The sequence below is a fragment of the Monodelphis domestica genome, chromosome 1 (genome assembly GCF_027887165.1).
Source record: "Monodelphis domestica isolate mMonDom1 chromosome 1, mMonDom1.pri, whole genome shotgun sequence".
NCBI lineage: Eukaryota > Metazoa > Chordata > Mammalia > Didelphimorphia > Didelphidae > Monodelphis > Monodelphis domestica.
This window is the reverse complement of record NC_077227.1, coordinates 673,011,132-673,029,284: the sequence shown is the minus strand read 5'-3', so window position 1 is coordinate 673,029,284 and position 18,153 is coordinate 673,011,132. Positions and strand designations below refer to the sequence as shown.

Genomic DNA, 18,153 nt, shown 5'->3' with positions numbered 1-18,153 from the left:
TAATTTAAAAATTTAGATTATATATCCCTAGTAATTAATTAATACTTGTGACATTTTAATTGTGGGCCAATTAGAATTTTAGAAATTCAGGGGGAAAGATCTTTTTTAGAAATATACATGCACAGACTAAGCATCAGATAACAATAAAAGCAAAGTATAACAGATGTAGTTATTTTCTTCTTAAAGGACAAAAAATTCCAGACATAATCAATAATACTCCAATTCCAATCATTATCTTAATTTGAAAACAGGTTGCTTGCATGTTCACTTAACCTAGCAATTGCTAGAATATTTACCTAAAATAAGTGTAAGGTTCTCACTAACTTTGCTGCATAGAAGCTTTATTTATGTACATGTCACTGTAGTGGTGAAAAAACTAGCCTATCCTATCTTAAAGTATGTTTAAATTGAGTATAATTCTACTTATCATAGAATTTTTTTAGTGCTCTCTAAGAATCCTTTTTACTGCAGTAGAAAAAGGGAGGGGAAACAGGTAACACTGCAACAGGAGAAACAGAGTGTATGTGATGAGGCAGGTTTACTCAAAAATAATTAAATAATTAAAACATTTAATAGTAATGTTTAAAAATCATAGCATCTTTGTTTTCGAAAGTATGTGTGTGTTCCCATATATAAAGGTGGATAATGGAATCCATTTTCTAGTAACCAATGAAATTTTTGTAATCAAAAAACCTGCTTCTGGTTGTCAGACAGTGTGTGCTTATTTAACACTAGCTGGGGTTTGTAGCCTAGCAATTCTAAACAATTTCCTTTGAGGGGTTAACATATTTAACTTTTCAAAATGTAATCCTAAACTTATATCATGAATATATTATGGTTCACAGGGAAGCATTTATAGGAAAGACTGACATGTTGATGTACAAAAAGCAATATAGATTTTTTTCTCAAGAATTTGTCCTAACCACTTGAACCATAAGTCTTTCAATTCTAATATATTCACATTAGCATCTTAAACAATTAATCCAATTATTCATAAATCATTGCAATATTATCTTAGTTTAACTAACTCTAACATATTAATTGTAATGACTAAGAGGGAAGCATGTTTTTTAACCTGAACCTTTTTTAGATTCTGAATTTATAGTTTGGACTTTTGTAATAAAGGAGATACTATGAGATAGAGAGATACTTCAGAGGGTGTCTATGGATCAATACTAGATGGCAAATGGATCAAGATTTTTCCTATCCTCTTCCCTCAATACCTCCTGGTTTCCACCATCTTCCTCCTGCCTCTCTTCTCTTTCCCCTTTTAGTCAGCCACCTTCTAAGTAACTCAAGGTGAACTATGAGGTTTATGAGGGAAAACTCTTTTCCTTTCTCAATAAGGGCTATATTGGGGAGCACAGGACAAGGATAGAGGATGAGGTAAGAGGGATGAGGTTTTCCCTAGTCTCTACAAAGAGTTAAGAGGGCATTGGGAGTATGGCAATTAGTCACTATCAGAGACAGTCAGAAAGTTATGAGGAGAATTGTTTTTCTTCTTTCTTCTTCTTCAAACTCAAATCTCAGATATACAATAAGTTCTTCAGGTTCAGCCACCACCCTCAGCCACACAAAAACTTTTTCTTCCCTCCTCTCTCAGAAGCCAAGAGAGTCTCTCAGCTTAGGTCAGAAGTAAGTCTCCCCCAGTTCAGCTGCTGGCTTGACTCTATCTTTTCCCGGTAACATTCCTCTTGGAATGTTACCTTTTGATTGACAGCTCTTCTGTCCTCAGCTTTGTGTTGCATGCTTGCCTTGCAAATTCTCTCTTACACACGCTGCAGTTTTAACCAAAAAAGCCTTTTTTCTTGTCTGTTTCTAGAAAAGCTCATATTTTTACTTAATAGTAGTATATAGAAATTATAGTATTTGGTAATGCTCAAATATACTCTTAAAATTCCTGTTATTCTTTAACCTTAGTTGTAATATGTCTTATTACCAGTCAAAATTTATTCCAGCTGTCAACTAACATTTCAGGTTTTTCAAATTATATCTCTAAAGTTGCTGTATTAGTCCCTTAATATAAGTGTTGGATAATTGCAAGCACTTTTGATCTCCTTTCTGTGCCTATGGAAGGGGTTAAATTACTTTTGGAAATGGTCCCAAGATTGCTGAGGCTTTTTTTTCCCACACTTGACTGCATCTGGCTATATTCCTAGTAATAATATTTTGCTGAGGAAAAAATTTATTCCTTTCTTTTCAATTTAATACTTAAGTTACATGTTTTAAAAACCTTGATATTAAACTACTCCGAATATATTAATTAAAAGCTTCACAACTTCCAAATTGACTTTGATTAAAGTTCCTTAACAATGTTTCCTGAATATTTAATAAGCTAATAATGAATCTTATATGATTTCTGTACTGTTCAAATTTATCTTGCCAATTACATTATACAGAATTTGCATAAAAATTATTATTTTTCACAGGAAAATTCATACATGTTTTGTGTACATCCAGTATGACATTATGAGAAATTATGTTTGAATAGTTAAAAACAATTTCTCAATACAATCAGGTGCAACACTGATTAAAAATTCTAATTTTAGCCATATACCAATTCTTAATACCTATCTAAATTCACATATACTGATTACCAAATTTAAACTTCTATAATCCCAATGCTAACATGTAATCACTTATTATTTCTATATAATCAAAAAACATCACATATTAAAATCCAACATTTAATTCCTGGAAAAAGTTCTCCACAATACATTATACCTATTGTCTGACTGAATTTTACACATAAATATCTTATGTTTTATTAAGCATGCAGTATGTTTTTTTGCCTTTTGAAAAGGAGAAATTCCCTGTTGGTGTCAAACGGGCTATTAATTACATTCAAACAGTTCTGAAACTTCTTAGTGATAATAAACAATTTCTCTAGTATAGATATTGTGCAGGATCAAATTTAGCTAACATTTCACCTTTAATTGATATACAATTATTATCATAAAGTCATGCTGCATCCTAGTACATTTTTGGACTAACTAGAATTTTCCAAGGTTACATATATAGATCTTTATATTAAATCTGAAAGAGTATCCAAATTATGGGATAAAATTTCCCTTTGTGTGTTCCAAATAAATCTTTTTCTTCTCCCAGGGGGCCCCTCCCAATATAAGGAAGAAGTCAAGTTTATAGAGGCACTCTGAAAGATTTTTGTAAATACCCAATTAGGAAAATATAGAGACAGGACTTGCAACATGTACACAATTAGAGACACATAAAACAAACATTAAACACAGACCAAGGGAAGCATGCTTTTAAAAATTAATGTGTTTACTCAAGATCTTGAGGAAGAAAAAAAGGAAGAAGAAGTGAAAAAATCCATCTTGCCTTTTCCAAAGTGCTCTCTCTTTAGAAACTGTGAGCAGTGAACAGAAACTTTTGCTCCAGGAGCCTTAAGCATAAACATTTGAAGAGGTGGGTGACAGGGATTGAAAAATGGGGTCCTCTCTGCTAAAACCAAGGAGCTAGGGATCATGAAGGTAGAAAAGAAGGACCCTTCATTTCCATGCATTTATTCCTCCCTCTCCTAAGTGGAGGAAAATTCTTTGGAGGAAGGGTTGCCAGTGGCTGGCTAACCTGGATGGGAAAGCCCTAATCGGAATTGTTGTACCTATCTGCCTTGCCTTCTAACATAGCCTCGTCTCCAGAGGGAAGTCTTTCCTCATCAGGATCTGAGTTTGGCACTGAAATCTTAGACTTCAGCTTTAGAATTCTGTTTAGACAATGAAGGTGTCTTTTCAGTTGCAGACAGGCTAGAAACAGTCTGCACAAGACCTGTCATCCCTTCATTAGAGAACCACGGACGACAGAATTGAGTAAGATCCAAGAACTTAGCCAGCTGTGGCTTGCTTGTTTTCCTGCCCCTTTTTTAAAGGATGTGCTTAATTATTCCAGTAAATAGCTTTCTTTCTTTCGATTCCCTGTGCCCCATTCCTTTTTAAATTCTCAAAATTTCTGATTTTCCCACCACTCCTTACCTGTACTCATTTATAGGAGATCTGCAGCACCCTGGATGGGATCCTAACTGTACAAATTTGGAGAGAGCCTTTTGTTCTGGGGGGCCTTTTTATATCTGGGAAGGGGAGCTTACCTAACCAAGAGTCCCTGTTCAGACTCCAGTTGCTATGGGGTGGTCCAGCCTCCCACTGGGGATGGGGTCTAGGAGGTGGGATGGTTTCAGTGGATTGATGGATGGGACACAGCTTTCTATTTAACCTGCAGTACAGGGTTTCACATAGAAACTGCTCCCCCTTGGCTGAGGCTTGGCTTTATTTTCTGCCCTCATGATCACACATCTACTTGGCACACAGTTTCATTCTCAACATACATGTTTCCATAGAACATAACAATAGATGCAAAGCTTAAGAAGATAGTCAACAAACATTGTTGCTAAGTGCAGGGTCAGAGGATAGAATCAACATGATCCAGATATAGGTTGGGGAATTCAGAGCACAGATTTGCCAGAAGTTTTTATGCCTAGAAAAGAGGGCCCTATTTAAGTGGATATACAAGAATCCTTAGGCTTAATTTTGTAAATGGGATCTCCTGGTAATATTCGGGGGGGGGGGAGGGCTAAGTAAGAATAATAATCATAGCAAATCCAATAATAAGGGGATGTGAATAAGGAAAGTCACTTAGGGTGGTTTCAATGGGTGTTTCCATCCAGTTTCTACATGTGTCTTTGATGGCTCCCAGCATAGTTCCTAGTATATTCTCTTTATAATAATTGCTACTAAGAAATATATTCCAATCCCCTATTCATAAAAGGGGAAAAATGAAATACCTCTTTCTGGGGGAGAGAAAGAAAAATATATCCTTAAAAAATGTTAAATCTCATTATGTGTTTGTATTTTTTTTAGGACCATCAGGCAGAGAAGGAGTTGGAAGTTTTAACCAATTCTTTAAAGAATTAGAAATAAGACATTTTGCTTCAGCAAACCAGATGCAGCAACTTTAAAATACAACTGATGAAAATTCAACTGGCCAACTATGCAATTTTTAATATCACATTATGTATTTCTTTTTTAATTTGGGAGAATGTAATTTAGAATTAGAGAGTGATATCTCCACCCTGGTGGTGAAGAAAAGTGTTTTCTAAATGCATTCCATGACTGGCAGAATCAAAAAGCTAATCAATCATGTTATAGAAAGACTCCATGAAAATTTCAATATCAATACCAAATTATTTCTAACAATGTTGTCTTTGTATATTTGATGTTCTATTTCCTATTGACTAATCAATACTAATATATCCTTCAGAGTCTTTCTCCAAAAAGTAAAATAAAATCAAAACACTAAAAGGAAATTACTTTGTTGAGGCTTAATGAAATTCTGTTGATTCAACAGAAAATTCCTCACAGTGAATGCTATGAAGCTGCCAAGTTTGAGACCTAGTGATGTAGGTCTGCAGCCTCAGCACTAGAGTTTCAGCGATCTGAAGGTGTTAGATCTCTGAACCTCTATTCAGGAGCAGAGCACTTAAGGTCAGAAGTCTTCTCTCCTCACCTTTCCCTAGAGTCCTAGAGGAGCTGAAGGAGCCATCCCTGGTATGGTTCATTCAAACCTGAGTAGAAGGTAACATTACTTTATGCTAGGATTGCAAGGCTCTGATCAGCTGTCATGGAACCCACATTTATAAAGCTGCTAAACTCAGGGTACTCTGCAGGAGACTGGGCTAGTTGTTACAGGGGGATACCTCTTTTTCTCCTCTTTATCATGGTCTTTACTCTTGATAGGGCAATACTGAAATTATCAAAGGCAGGATGGAGAGTGCAAAACTAAACCAGTCATTGAAATCATCAATGTAAGTGGCAAGATGAAGTGGGGGCTAGGAATGGACTAGGAATAGGTGGTATGGGAGTAGCACTGGAGAATTAGGAGTGAGCTGCTGGTGACAGAATCAAACTTTATGGTAACATGAAAGTCTCCACTGATCTTTCCCTCCCTCACAAGATGCAAAATATCAAGAAGGGAAGAGAGAGTTATGTGAATAAGTGATTAGCAGCTCATTAACTATGTGACTGAGGTGAAGAGAAGACTGGCCTTGGAGTCACAAAGACCTGGGCTTAAAAAGTCTTGCCTGTGACGTATGCTGGAAGTACAATCAGGTGCAAATCATTTACCCTACTGGTGTTCTAGGCAACTCTTTAATAATAAAAATTGCTGTCTGATCTCATCTCTGGAAGGAGTTTCCACACTGGGAATTATTCCCTCCCCCCAGATGAAATCTCAGACCAAGGTGGGAAAAAACACTTCATCGGAAAAGGCTACTGAGTACAAAAAATAATCTAAAATGAAGGTGTAGTATCTCTGAAATAAATTAATGAGAAATATCTGATTTAGAAAACTTATTTTTATACTCATTTTCAGAAATATATCCATTCCATAATGTATAACTCTTATTCAAATTGCTTGTATAATTATCGGAGTGGAATTTTAAATAACTGCAGCTTACATTTTCTTTCTAAAATTTCCTCGCTTTTTTTGAAACAAGTATGATATTTTGTGTTACTTTTTATTATTTCTCAGAAATGTGTGCTAAATATCCCCATTGTTTTTTTTAAACTCTTATTTTCTGTCCTAGTAACAACAGAAGGCAGAGAGGCAAGGGCTACTCAAATGAGATTAAGTAACTTTCCCAAGTTCACACAGCCAGGAAGTGTCTAAGGCCACATTTGAACTCAGGTCCTCTTGAATCCAGGTCTGGCACTTTATCCAGGTGGCACCTAGCTGCCCCTATCACTATTGTCTTGAAATTTCACTTTAAGAGGAGGCAGACAATAAGCAACCAATGTTTAGTCTCCCCACAAATAATTAGGTTTTTTTAAATTGTTTAAGATCTGACTTTGTGTGACATGCATCTCTGTATCCCAAGGAGATTTTTTAAAAAAGGAAAAAAGACCTATTTATACAAAAATACTTATTGCAGATCTTTTTTTAGGGTAGCAAAGAATTGCCAATTGAGGGGTATCCATCAATTATGAAATGGCTGAGCAAGTTGTATTAGATGATAGTTATGGAATACTATTAGGCTTTAAGAAACGATAAGCAGGATAATTCAGAAAACTCTGGAAATATATGAATATATGAACTGATGCAAAGTAAAGTAAGCAGAACCAGAAGAACAGCGTGCACAGTGTCACCAATATTTCTTGAAGAACAACTGTGAATGGCTTAGTTATTCTCAGCAATGCAGTGACCCAAGTCAGGGGTCTCATGATGAAAAATGCCATCTGCCCTTTAAGACAGAACTAGATTTGAATGCAGACTGAAATACTATATTTCATTTTTTTATTTTGAGATCTCTTACACAAAATGACTAATCTGGAAAAATGCTTGACATGATTACACATGTTCAAATCAATATCAGACTGCTTGTCAAGAAGTGGAGAGGACAAGAAGAGAGGAGGGAGGGAGGGAGGATCAGAAGGAGGTAGAGAATTTGGAACTCAAAACTTAAAAAAAGGAATGTGGAAAACTGTTTTTGCATAAAGTGGAAAAATAAAATATTTTTAAAAGATGAACTACAAATCCATAAATCTGCTTAAATCTCTTTCCTAAGCCTTCTCCTTGGCTTGGCATCTTCATTACCACCTTCGTGTAGATGTCCCCTAAGTAACTCAAGCTCATCAGGCTCCAAATGGAACCTGTATGTTTCAGCAAAGTTTCCTCCAACATTTCCCATTTCTGTTAATAGTGCCACCATCCTGAATGGTCTTTATTCTGGAAATAACTAAAATTAAAATTACTAATTATACCAGGCATGGCAGGTTGATTGAAGATAAAACTATTATGAATATGGTCTATTATAATATGTATAATGAGTGTTTAATTTTAGAAGCTTTTTAAACATTGATACAACCATGAATTTTGTTACTGGAGGAAGAAGAAAAGCAAAACCAGAATGTCCATTGGCAGAATTTTTGTTCAATATAATTCTAGAAATGCTAGCTACAGCAAGAAGACCAAAAAAAGAGAGAAGAGAGAGTAAGCTATATAGTGCCCTTCATGGAAACGAGTCAAGGCAGTTCTTCAAAAGACTGTGTATGTAAAGGGGGACATGCTCCTAAGTTAAAAGAGATCTCTGAACCTTTGGCACTGCAGAACGTATACATGATGAACATGTAACTGGATTAGCCAAAAAACTGCAGAGAAGAAAAGACTTTGAAATGGCATATAGCAGTTCTCTCTAGAGCTGTAGATGTTGGACAAAGTGGGCCCCAATGTCCCTTGATGCCCAGTTGATTCACACTCCTACTCCCCACCCCCAAGACTTGTAAGAGAAAACTTCTGGGATGAGAATGTTCTTTCCCCAGTTGAGCTGAGATTTCATCTTGCTCCTTAGTTGAAGTGCCCTTTTCCCCTTGAGTATTATGTTGTCTAGATAGCTAGGTGGTCCAGGGGATAGAGTGTTAGACCTGAAGTCAAAAAGCTCATACCCCCAAGTTCAAAATCTGCACTCAGACCCTTACTTGCTGTGTGACCCTGAGAAAGTCACTTAACCATGTTTGACTCAATACCTCATCTGTGAAATGATCTGGAGGAGGAAATCGCAAACAACTCCAGTATCTTTGCCAAGACCTCAAATGGGGTCACAAAGAGTCAGACATGATGGAAAGATACAACAAATTCTGTCATCTAAACTCATCTGTGTAACTTCTTCCATTTCTGTTTGGAAATTTTACAATTTTTACAACTTGCTTAGATAAATATTTGCTTGCTATCCATGATTGTTTTATGTGTAAGAAACATTTGCAGGTATAGAGTTGTCCTGAATGGAGTCAATGAGTGGCCCCTGAGGGAAAAAAGTGGGGGAGAAAATAATGGGCCATCCCTTCATATCATCTTCTAACAAATTTTAATCCAAGTAAATAAGCAAGAGAGGTAAATTAAGACCAGAGTGTGTTATGCTTGAACATGTATTTATCCCTAGATTCATAATAACCCAACTTTATAAGCCCAAGAGGGAGAACAAAAGAGAAGACAGAAGAGGGATTGTGGGACCTGCTTGTTCCTTGGGGCCCTCTACTCTAGTCATTCAACCCCTATCCACCACAAAGAGATCATATAAATCTTCTGCCCTATGGAGCACACTATAGTTAAAGAAATTTGTTTCCACAGTTAGCATGATAGTCTATTTAGAGAACCCAAAAGAGTCAATGAAAAATTAATTGGGGGGCAGAAAGATGGCTCAGTAAATAGAGATGGAAGGTTCTGGGCTCAAATCTAGCCTTAGATATTTCCTAGATGTATGACCCATTTAACCCCAATTCCCTAGCCCTTACCACTCTTGCTTTGGAATCAGTTCTTGGTATTGATTTTGAGATAGAAAGTAAGGGTTTAAAAATCTGAAGGAATAATTTCCAAAGCATGCTACTCACCTCCTGAAAGGGTATTAATAGAGTAGAGATGCAGAAACATATTTTCAGATATGACTAATGTTTTTATTTTACTTGACTATGTATATTAGTTATGATAGGGTTTTTTTTTCAGTTTTGAAGGTGGATTGAGAATGATTAAATTGCCCCTCCCGAGAAGGGACAATGTAAAGAGAGTTACTAAATAATTTTAAAAGATACACAAAAGAGAAGAAAGAGAAAGAAATAGACAAGAAGACAGCTTGGAAAGTTGTATTTTGAAGCTATATATTTACAAGGAAAAGCAAACAGTTTCATGCACAATCTTGTTTCTCCTACTTTTGCACGTGAAATGCTCAATTTTATCTCATATTGACGTTCAGAATAATTTTTTAAATCCTAACCTTCTGTCTTAGAATTAATACTGTGTGTTAGTTCCAGAGTGAAAAAGCAGTAAATTCAAGGCAATGAAAGTTAAGTGACTTGCCTAGGGTCAGAGAGCAAAGAAGTGTCTGAATCCACATTTGAACCTAAGACCTCCCATCTCTAGGCTTGGCTTTCTATCCACTGAGCCATCTAGCTGCCCCCTAAAATAATTTTTAAAGAGGAACCAATGTGTTCCTAATGCCTTCTTGTTCCCCTCTAGCAATCCATTCGTCCCCTCCCCTTAACCTTCCTCCTAATAGAAGTCACTACTAATGTGTTAAACCAATTAAAACCCTCTGATTACTATTGAGCTAAAGCCCAACCAATTGTTGAAGCAGAGGACAGAATAATATTTTTTTATTTAGAATATTTTTCCATAGTTACATGATTCATGATTTTTCCTATCCCTCTTCCTTTCCCCCCTCCCAGAGCTGACAAGCAATACCTCTGGGTTATACATGTATCATTGTTCGAAACCTATTTCCATATTATTCATGTTTGAAATAGAGTGATTGATCATATGTTTTTCTTCTATATTAGAATAATATTTCTTAAGACATCTCTGTTGGCTTTCCCAATTAAGTCTAGGATAATTAACACAGTGCATAGGAAAACCAGTTTGTTTTATCATGAATACTAAAATTTGACAAGCAAAATCCTACTGAATTTATAATCTCCTCCTTCAGTTTACATTTGCCCTTACCACTATTCTGTCTTGGAACCAATACTTAGAAATAATTCTAAGATCATGGTTTAAAAAAATTCAGAGGGGCCCATGAAGGAACCTTCTATTCTGAACCTCATTGTTACAAATGAGAAGGAGATGGTGACTGGGATAGAAATGAGAACTGCAAAGGACAGAGCAGGAGATTTCAGCTCTTATGTGCCATTTTTAGTTTATGCCATCTATGGCCAAAAGATGACTATTTTACAGTTTTAAGCTGTGGCCTAGACATCCAGATTCTATTCTTAGATCCTTATTTCTGACCATGGGGTATGCTTCCCAAGTCTGCCTTTCTCTGATGAAGCCTTTGTCTATGATTGGCAGCCTGATGAAAGCATCACCTGGGCTCCTACCTCATTTCAGGTGAATTGTAGTCCATAAAACCCCCAGAATCCCTTTTATTCAAAGGGTAACCTATCCATGCTTCTGTACTTCTAAAATGGATTTTTCTTTTGAACCAACTGTTGGACTTTACCTTTATCTCTATTAAATTTCATACCCTCCCCCTGCGGATTTAATCCAGGAAGTTTTAGGGCTCTGCCTTGAGGCTGAGCTGACCTGATTGCTGGGTAAGTGAAAACTCTCCTCAACCCAAGATGGCTAGCCAGCCCCAGACTATGCTTCAGATGTTGTCCAGTCCTCCACTAGGACACCAAAGGCTACAGAGCATAGGCATACTGCCATCCATTTTGACACCTATGTATCTACCAATTCCACCCCTTCACACTCACTCATACTTTCCATCTAGTTGCTCTATGACTCCACTCAAATCCTGTCTCTTAGTTAGCTGCTTCAACCAAAACTCCCTTCACTGGCCACCCGTTGGCCTTCTATGAGACTGTAAGCTACTTGGGGGCAGGGACTATCTTCCTTTTGCCTCTATATCCCAAGTACCTATTATAGTGCCTAGCACAATAGTAGATGTTTAATAAATGTGTACTTTTTGATGGAGTGCTAGAAACTGAAGATCCTTTTCGACTTTTGCCTTTTATTTTCTCTTAGTCATTTTTCATATGGCATTCCAGGTCCAAAGATAATCTATTTTTAGCTGAACAAAAAAAAATCTAGAAGGAGAATAAGAATTGAGATGTTCTGCTTTCTTTCCATCATCTGTTGTTAATATAAAATTAAAAGGAAATTAATCTATAAAAACATAAAAATAGAAAAACAGGAAATAGAAGATGAATTAAAAAGGGGTGATCAAAGTCCTATGAGAAGAGCATTTTAAGTGTTGACACTTAGGATGAGTTAGACTAGAGAGGAAACCAAACCAAGTAGTCGTCAGAGGCTTTGGGGTCTTTCTTTTGCCCCCAACAGAGTCAAACAAGTCTGCTTGTCCTTAGCATTCTGCTCCATTTGAAGCCTAAATATTTCTAACTCTCTTCTTATAATACCCTGGGGATCACTTCTTTTTATTCACCCTCTCTTTCCTGTTTTCCTTTTGTATGTGTATGTGTTTATTTTATATTGAATTTCATTTTCATTTTCAATTAACCAGCATCTGACTTTTCCTTTCTTCCACCTACCCCATAACCTCTGGGTTAGGGAGGGAGAAGAAATAAAAACAAAACTCCTATTACAAATACTCAGTCAAATGAAACAAATTCACACATTGGCCATGTCAAAAAATTATATATTTCACCCCATATCTCTTGTGTATCACCTCTCAATTGTTAAGGGTAAAAATTAGGGTTGTAGACTGAATATAGTAGTGGTCGCTAGGGATTTAAATTCAATCCCAATAAAATACTCAAGTCAGTTTGGGATTTTTATGGTGGTTTAATTACAATAGTAGGAAGAAATTAAGAAGAAGAGAGAGAGGAAAGGGAAATGAACTGCTACGGCCCAGTCTGAGCCAAGCAGGAGTTCAGAGACCTCGGCCAAGGGGCCTCTCCAGAAAGCCAAGAGAAAGGAGACTCAGTCTTATCACTCACCACATGACCGTGTAAACCTCAAATTTCCTTAGACTTATAATTGTTGAAAATTTCACCATTGGGATATTTCATACTTGGAAAATTTCTTACTGATAGTCTATTGGAATGGGAACTCCATTGGCATGGGAGGTTCCTTCTCTTCCCTTCTTAAGATTACTTTAGGACAGAAACCCTTTGCTGAACAATGGAAAGGACTTTGACCTATGCTTAAGCATAGAACAGGAATTTCTTTGAGTCTTGATTGATTTAGAATTGATACAATGGAGATACTTGGAATAAATCTCCACCCTATTCAGTCCTAATAGGATTGAGTAAGGGCTGCAGCCTAGATCAAAATTTAATTATTCCAATCTCTACCATACTCAAGTTAACAGGATTTAGAAAGGGCTGTAACAAAGGAGTATAGATTTAATCATTTGAAAATATGACCTTCAACAGACATGTGCAAAAAGCCAGAAACCTCTGGGCGGTCCTGGGTTAAGCGAGAGCCTCCATTAACAGGCAAATTGATGAAGAGTGATTGGTAGATGTGAGGACTGAGGGGAGGCAACTTGGATGGTTTCCTTAAAGAGAGGAGGGTCTGGAGACTCGAGGTGGTGGTTGTGGAGTTTTTGGGTCGGTGTGGTTCCTGGGCTCTGAGGAAGCTTGCTCTGAAGGAAGCTGAAGGTGGGGGCCTCTGAGACTGTTTCTCCATTTTGGACACGTGAGTGAAAGGGACTGATCTCTTTTCTTTGCCCCAGCTATCTAAGGGCTTGGGCCTTTTGGCCCAGCCTAAACAGAAGGGGTATTTAAGCCCTATTCCCTTCTCTCCCCTTTCTCACTCTATATATATCTCTAATTCCTTTCTTGCTCCTATTGTAATTAAACTCCAAAAAGGCTGACGGCTGACTTGAGTTTTTCATTTAGGAATTACATAGCTGATTCCTTGGCGACCTTAAATTAATATATATCAGTCTTTTAAAGTGATTCCCTTGTAACATTGTGGCTGACCACACGGGAGTCTAAAGAATCCTCTCAATAAAACTTTTTCCTTGCCTTTTTACTATACTGTTTCACCACTTAGTCCTTTTTAAAAAAAAAAAAAAAAAAAAACTTGGCTTAAAGACACAGCTGCTAGAACACGTGAGTATAAAAAACTTTTTCTCTTTTCTCCTTAAGTTAAATTGGAATCAGCAGTTTTTTCTTTTTCTTCCCTTTAATCTTAAGGGACAGCTGGGTAGCTCAGCGGATTGAGAGCCAGCCCTAGAGGCAGAAGGTCCTGGGTTCAAATCGGACCTCAGATACTTCCCAGCTGTGTGACTCTGATAGACAGAAAACAGCTGTTTTTAAATCTCAGCATAAAGTCCTGGCTGGAAGAACTGTTTCTAAATATCCTTTCCCTTAAGGAACAACTTCCTGGATTAAAAAAAAAAAAAAAAACCCTGTGGAAAGTTTGTTGCTTTGCCCTGCTCCCCACGTGTTTTGTGAAATTACAAAATATACATATAAAAATGAGTACTACATTCTTTGACAATTATATGGCAGCTGAAGAAGTAGGGGCATTGAGGAATGAAGGATACCTCCAAATTTTTATATTAATAGGTACTGTCATTTTTGTACTCCTCAATACTATATTTAGAGATGAAAAAATAAAAAATATTGAGGATAAAATAAAACAAAATGAGGATAAAATAAAACAAAATGAGGATAAAATAAAACAAAATGAGGATAAAATAAAACAAAATGAGGATAAAATAGAAAATATTGAGGATAAAATAGAAAATGTTGAGGATAAAATAGAAAAAAATGAGGATAAAATAGAAAATATTGAGGATAAAATAGAAAATATTGAGGATAAAATAGAAAAAATTGAGGATACAATAGAAAAAATTGAGGATACAATAGAAAAAATTGAGGATAAAATAGGAAATATTGAGAATAAAATAGAAAAACTTGAGGATAAAATAGGAAATATTGAGAATAAAATAGGAAATATTGAGGATAAAATGGGAGATATGGAAGATAAAATAGGAAAAATTGAGGATAAAATGCAAGCCCAATTAGAAGATCTAAAATGTTTCTTACAGGATCAATGGGCAAACACCCACTCTACCAGAAACAGACCTGTTTCTGAACCTTTGAATGAGGAAATTTCCTTCCCTGAAATAGAGATGGAAAACACCTTCCCTATAGCCCAGTTAACAGACTGCTTCTCTCGTGCAGTGCAAATCTTGTCTGAATTTAATCCCCAAAACCCTTCCCCTGCAATCCCAGCTTCTCATGTTCCTTCTCCTACAGAAAACCAAATTCCAATGCAAGGGAGATCTTGTCCTCCTAGAGAAACCTGTCCTTGTCAAACTGACCCACAGGTGCAAAATTCAACTAGAGGCCTGTTTCCTCTAAGAGAAGTACCTGAAATAGGACGAAATGGGGATGTGGTGACTTTAAGACATAGGATACCGTTTACTCCCCAAGAAATAAATGAATTTACACGAAATATCCCCACATATGAACAAGATCCTTTTCTAGTAACAAAAAAGATGGGAGACATATTTTTTCAATATAATCCGTCTTACAAGGACGTTGAGAGCTTACTACAGGCTTTTTTAAGTGAACGTGAAAAAAATAAAATAATTGCTCATGTCAACAAAACCCGGGGGCGTAATGCAGCACATTGGCCATCTCAGGATCCCGAATGGGACTATAATAATCCTGAGGACTATCTACAACTATACCGTTGTAGAGAGGCCATCCTCACAGCCATGAAGGAATGTGCGGACAGTACAGATAAGTGGATGGAACTGGAAAAAATTAAGCAAAAGGAAAACGAAACACCCTCCAGATTTATGGACAGAATTATCGAGTTTGGGGACAGATACTTAGATTGGGACTTAAATAAAGAGAATAGTTTAAGACAAGTTAGAAGAATCTTTGTAAATAATTCATGCAAAGTAATTAAAAATTATTTTAAAACACAATGCCCAAGATGGTCAGATATGGACCTTGAAGAATTGCGAAAAACAGCTATATATGTTTTTAAGGGAAACGAAGAAAAGGAGAAAGAGAATAATGATGACATGGAGGAAATGAAGAAAAAAATGAGATGTGTAATAGATAGGATAACTAAATTAGAAAGTGGGCATGATAATGAACCAACGACAATTGCCCCTCTCCAGAAATCCAATTATCAATCCATTACTTGCCACTTCTGTGAGAAGAAGGGCCACAAAATGATGGAATGTAGAACCTTTCTTAAGATGTTTGGAAGGAATACACAGTTTAATAATGGTTTTAGAAATAATAACTATAGAAATTATGATAATGGTTATAGAAACCAGAATTCTAGAAATTATAATAATGACTATGGAAATAACTATAATGAATATAGAAATAAGAACTTTAGAAACCAGAATTATAGAAATAGGAATTGGGAATTTAATGACAATGCTCAAATTGAAGAAAATTTTAATGATAATACTCAACAATATATGAGAAATGGCGCTCGTCCAAAAATTACTCGAGGTGCTAATGATCCTCAGAGAGGTGCTCTTCAGGAGGGTGCCCAGGGAACTTCCCAGTATAATAAAGATGATTCTTCTTAGATTGTATTGATTTTGTTGATATTAATTAACCTTTTTCAGTTTTTTTTTTCTCCTCTCCAAATAGTAGGAAAGATGAATAAAGAACTTAAGACTATGATTGGCAAATTATGCACTGAGACCCATTTAAAATGGCCTGAAATTCTCCCTCTGGCCCTATTTTATCTTAGAAGCAGGCCTAGAGGAGACTTACATATTTCACCATTTGAGATGCTTTTTGGACATCCGCCTATACAGGCTAAGCCTTTCTCCCCGGCTTATACATCGCTATTAGGGGGAGATATTACTATTGCTTCCTATATACAGGAGTTACAGCACAAACTACGTGAACTTCATGAATCCGGAGCTGCAGTACAAGCCGGACCATTAGACTTTTCTCTGCATGACCTGAACCCAGGAGATAAAGTTTATATCAAGAATTTCAAGCGAACTGGAGCAACTGAACCTTCATGGGAAGGACCATTCCAAATATTATTAACTACTCCAACATCTATAAAGATTGGAGAAAGAGACTCTTGGATTCACTGCTCACATGTGAAGAAAGCATCTTCTGCTGAGACTGATTGACTCTATCCTATCATATGAATTGTGACTCTATCTTATCATATGAATTGGAGATAATAATCCATAGACAAATGGATGCTGTTTTTTTTCTCAAGAATATATTGAATTACTGATTTTTTTTCTTATTTTTTCTTATTTCTTTTCTTTTATTTTTTATCAGAATATTTGATTTTTTTCTCATTTTTTGTACTGAAGGTACACATAATTAATATTAATATTTTTTTCCCTGCAGTAATACAAGTTAATATATATACTCTTGCTATAATATCAATATATGCCTAAAAGCTTTAAACTATGGGAACCTGCCATTTATTGATAAAATATTATAGGACTGTGATTAATGTTTGTGTCTGATTCCAGGAAAAGGGATAAAAACAAGGAGCACAGACTAAACCTGAATAGTGCCAATAGAGCACACATGAAATATTAAAGTGAGACTCAAGGTTGCGACGCTTAACTTATGTTTAAGTCGTAGGACTTCCTTGTATCTACACTCCTTTTGAAGTACTCAAACAAGTACAAAGCTTGACTATCATGCTGGCTCCCTATATCCCTGAGAAAAAAAATCAGACAAGGGAATGACATTTCCCCATCAAAATAGAATTCTAATTCTTTTCTTCTTATATTATGGCAACTTCCTGTAGTCTTGGCTACAAATGGCTAAGTGAAATATTACTGCATTCTGTCCTACATACTTGTGGGATAGAAATTACTTTAAACTGGACCTATACAAGGTCTATTTTGAATTTTTCTTATGTTTTTGATTATTTTTCTATTCTTTTGATAATTGACACATACACCCCCATAACTGAACATTGCATTCTGAGCTAAACTTGATATATATTTTTTTTATACTTACTTCAGGGGGGATTGTATTTTAATTTAAAATCTAAGAATTTTTGAATTTTTTTTATTTGAGATTTTATTTTTATAAAAATCCAAGACTTTTGTTTAAGATTTTACTGTTATAAAAAATTTTCAAAGATTTTGATTTTGTTCGAGAAAAGATCTTCAAGAAAGAAGCTTGAAACTTTTATATCCAGAGAATGAACTGTTGCAGAAAGATGCCAAAAACCTACACTTCATCAAGAAGATCAAGAATGAACTTTGGATGTGATTGATTGGACTGAACTTTTGATTGAACATTTATTGTAACATTTATGCCAAAAGGGACTGCCCCTAATTTGGCTTTCTGTCAATGCGCCTAGCAAACATTGGTTTTGCTTTCTTTTCTTTTCTATTTCCTCTCTCACTACTCTAATTTCTCCTAGAAAATTGAATATTGTGTATATCTTTAGTTAGAAGTGAATTTAGAACTACAAAATGATTATGTTAAATGATCAATGGGGAGACTAGTCTCCCAATGATCATCAGGGGGGATTGTAAACCTCAAATTTCCTTAGACTTATAATTGTTGAAAATTTCACCATTGGGATATTTCATACTTGGAAAATTTCTTACTGATAGTCTATTGGAATGGGAACTCCATTGGCATGGGAGGTTCCTTCTCTTCCCTTCTTAAGATTACTTTAGGACAGAAACCCTTTGCTGAACAA

At 35.9% G+C, this 18,153-nt stretch overlaps 1 protein-coding gene across 10 annotated transcripts in view; it reads left to right on the top strand.

Moving 5' to 3' along the window:
* The window catches only part of RMDN2 (regulator of microtubule dynamics 2), a 117,486-nt gene extending 112,492 nt beyond the window's left edge, over positions 1–4,994 (top strand). For 9 of the 10 annotated variants that reach the window (XM_007477023.3, XM_016425104.2, XM_016425105.2 and 6 more), the window contains one exon: positions 4,875–4,994. In XM_007477023.3, coding sequence (XP_007477085.2) covers positions 4,875–4,928 — 54 coding nt within the window. In that variant the 3' untranslated portion in view covers positions 4,929–4,994. Of the gene's footprint in view, positions 1–3,756; positions 4,568–4,874 lie in introns of those variants that run through there. The other variant, XM_056794472.1, reaches the window with a different exon arrangement.
* The last annotated feature ends 13,159 nt before the right edge of the window (positions 4,995–18,153 follow it).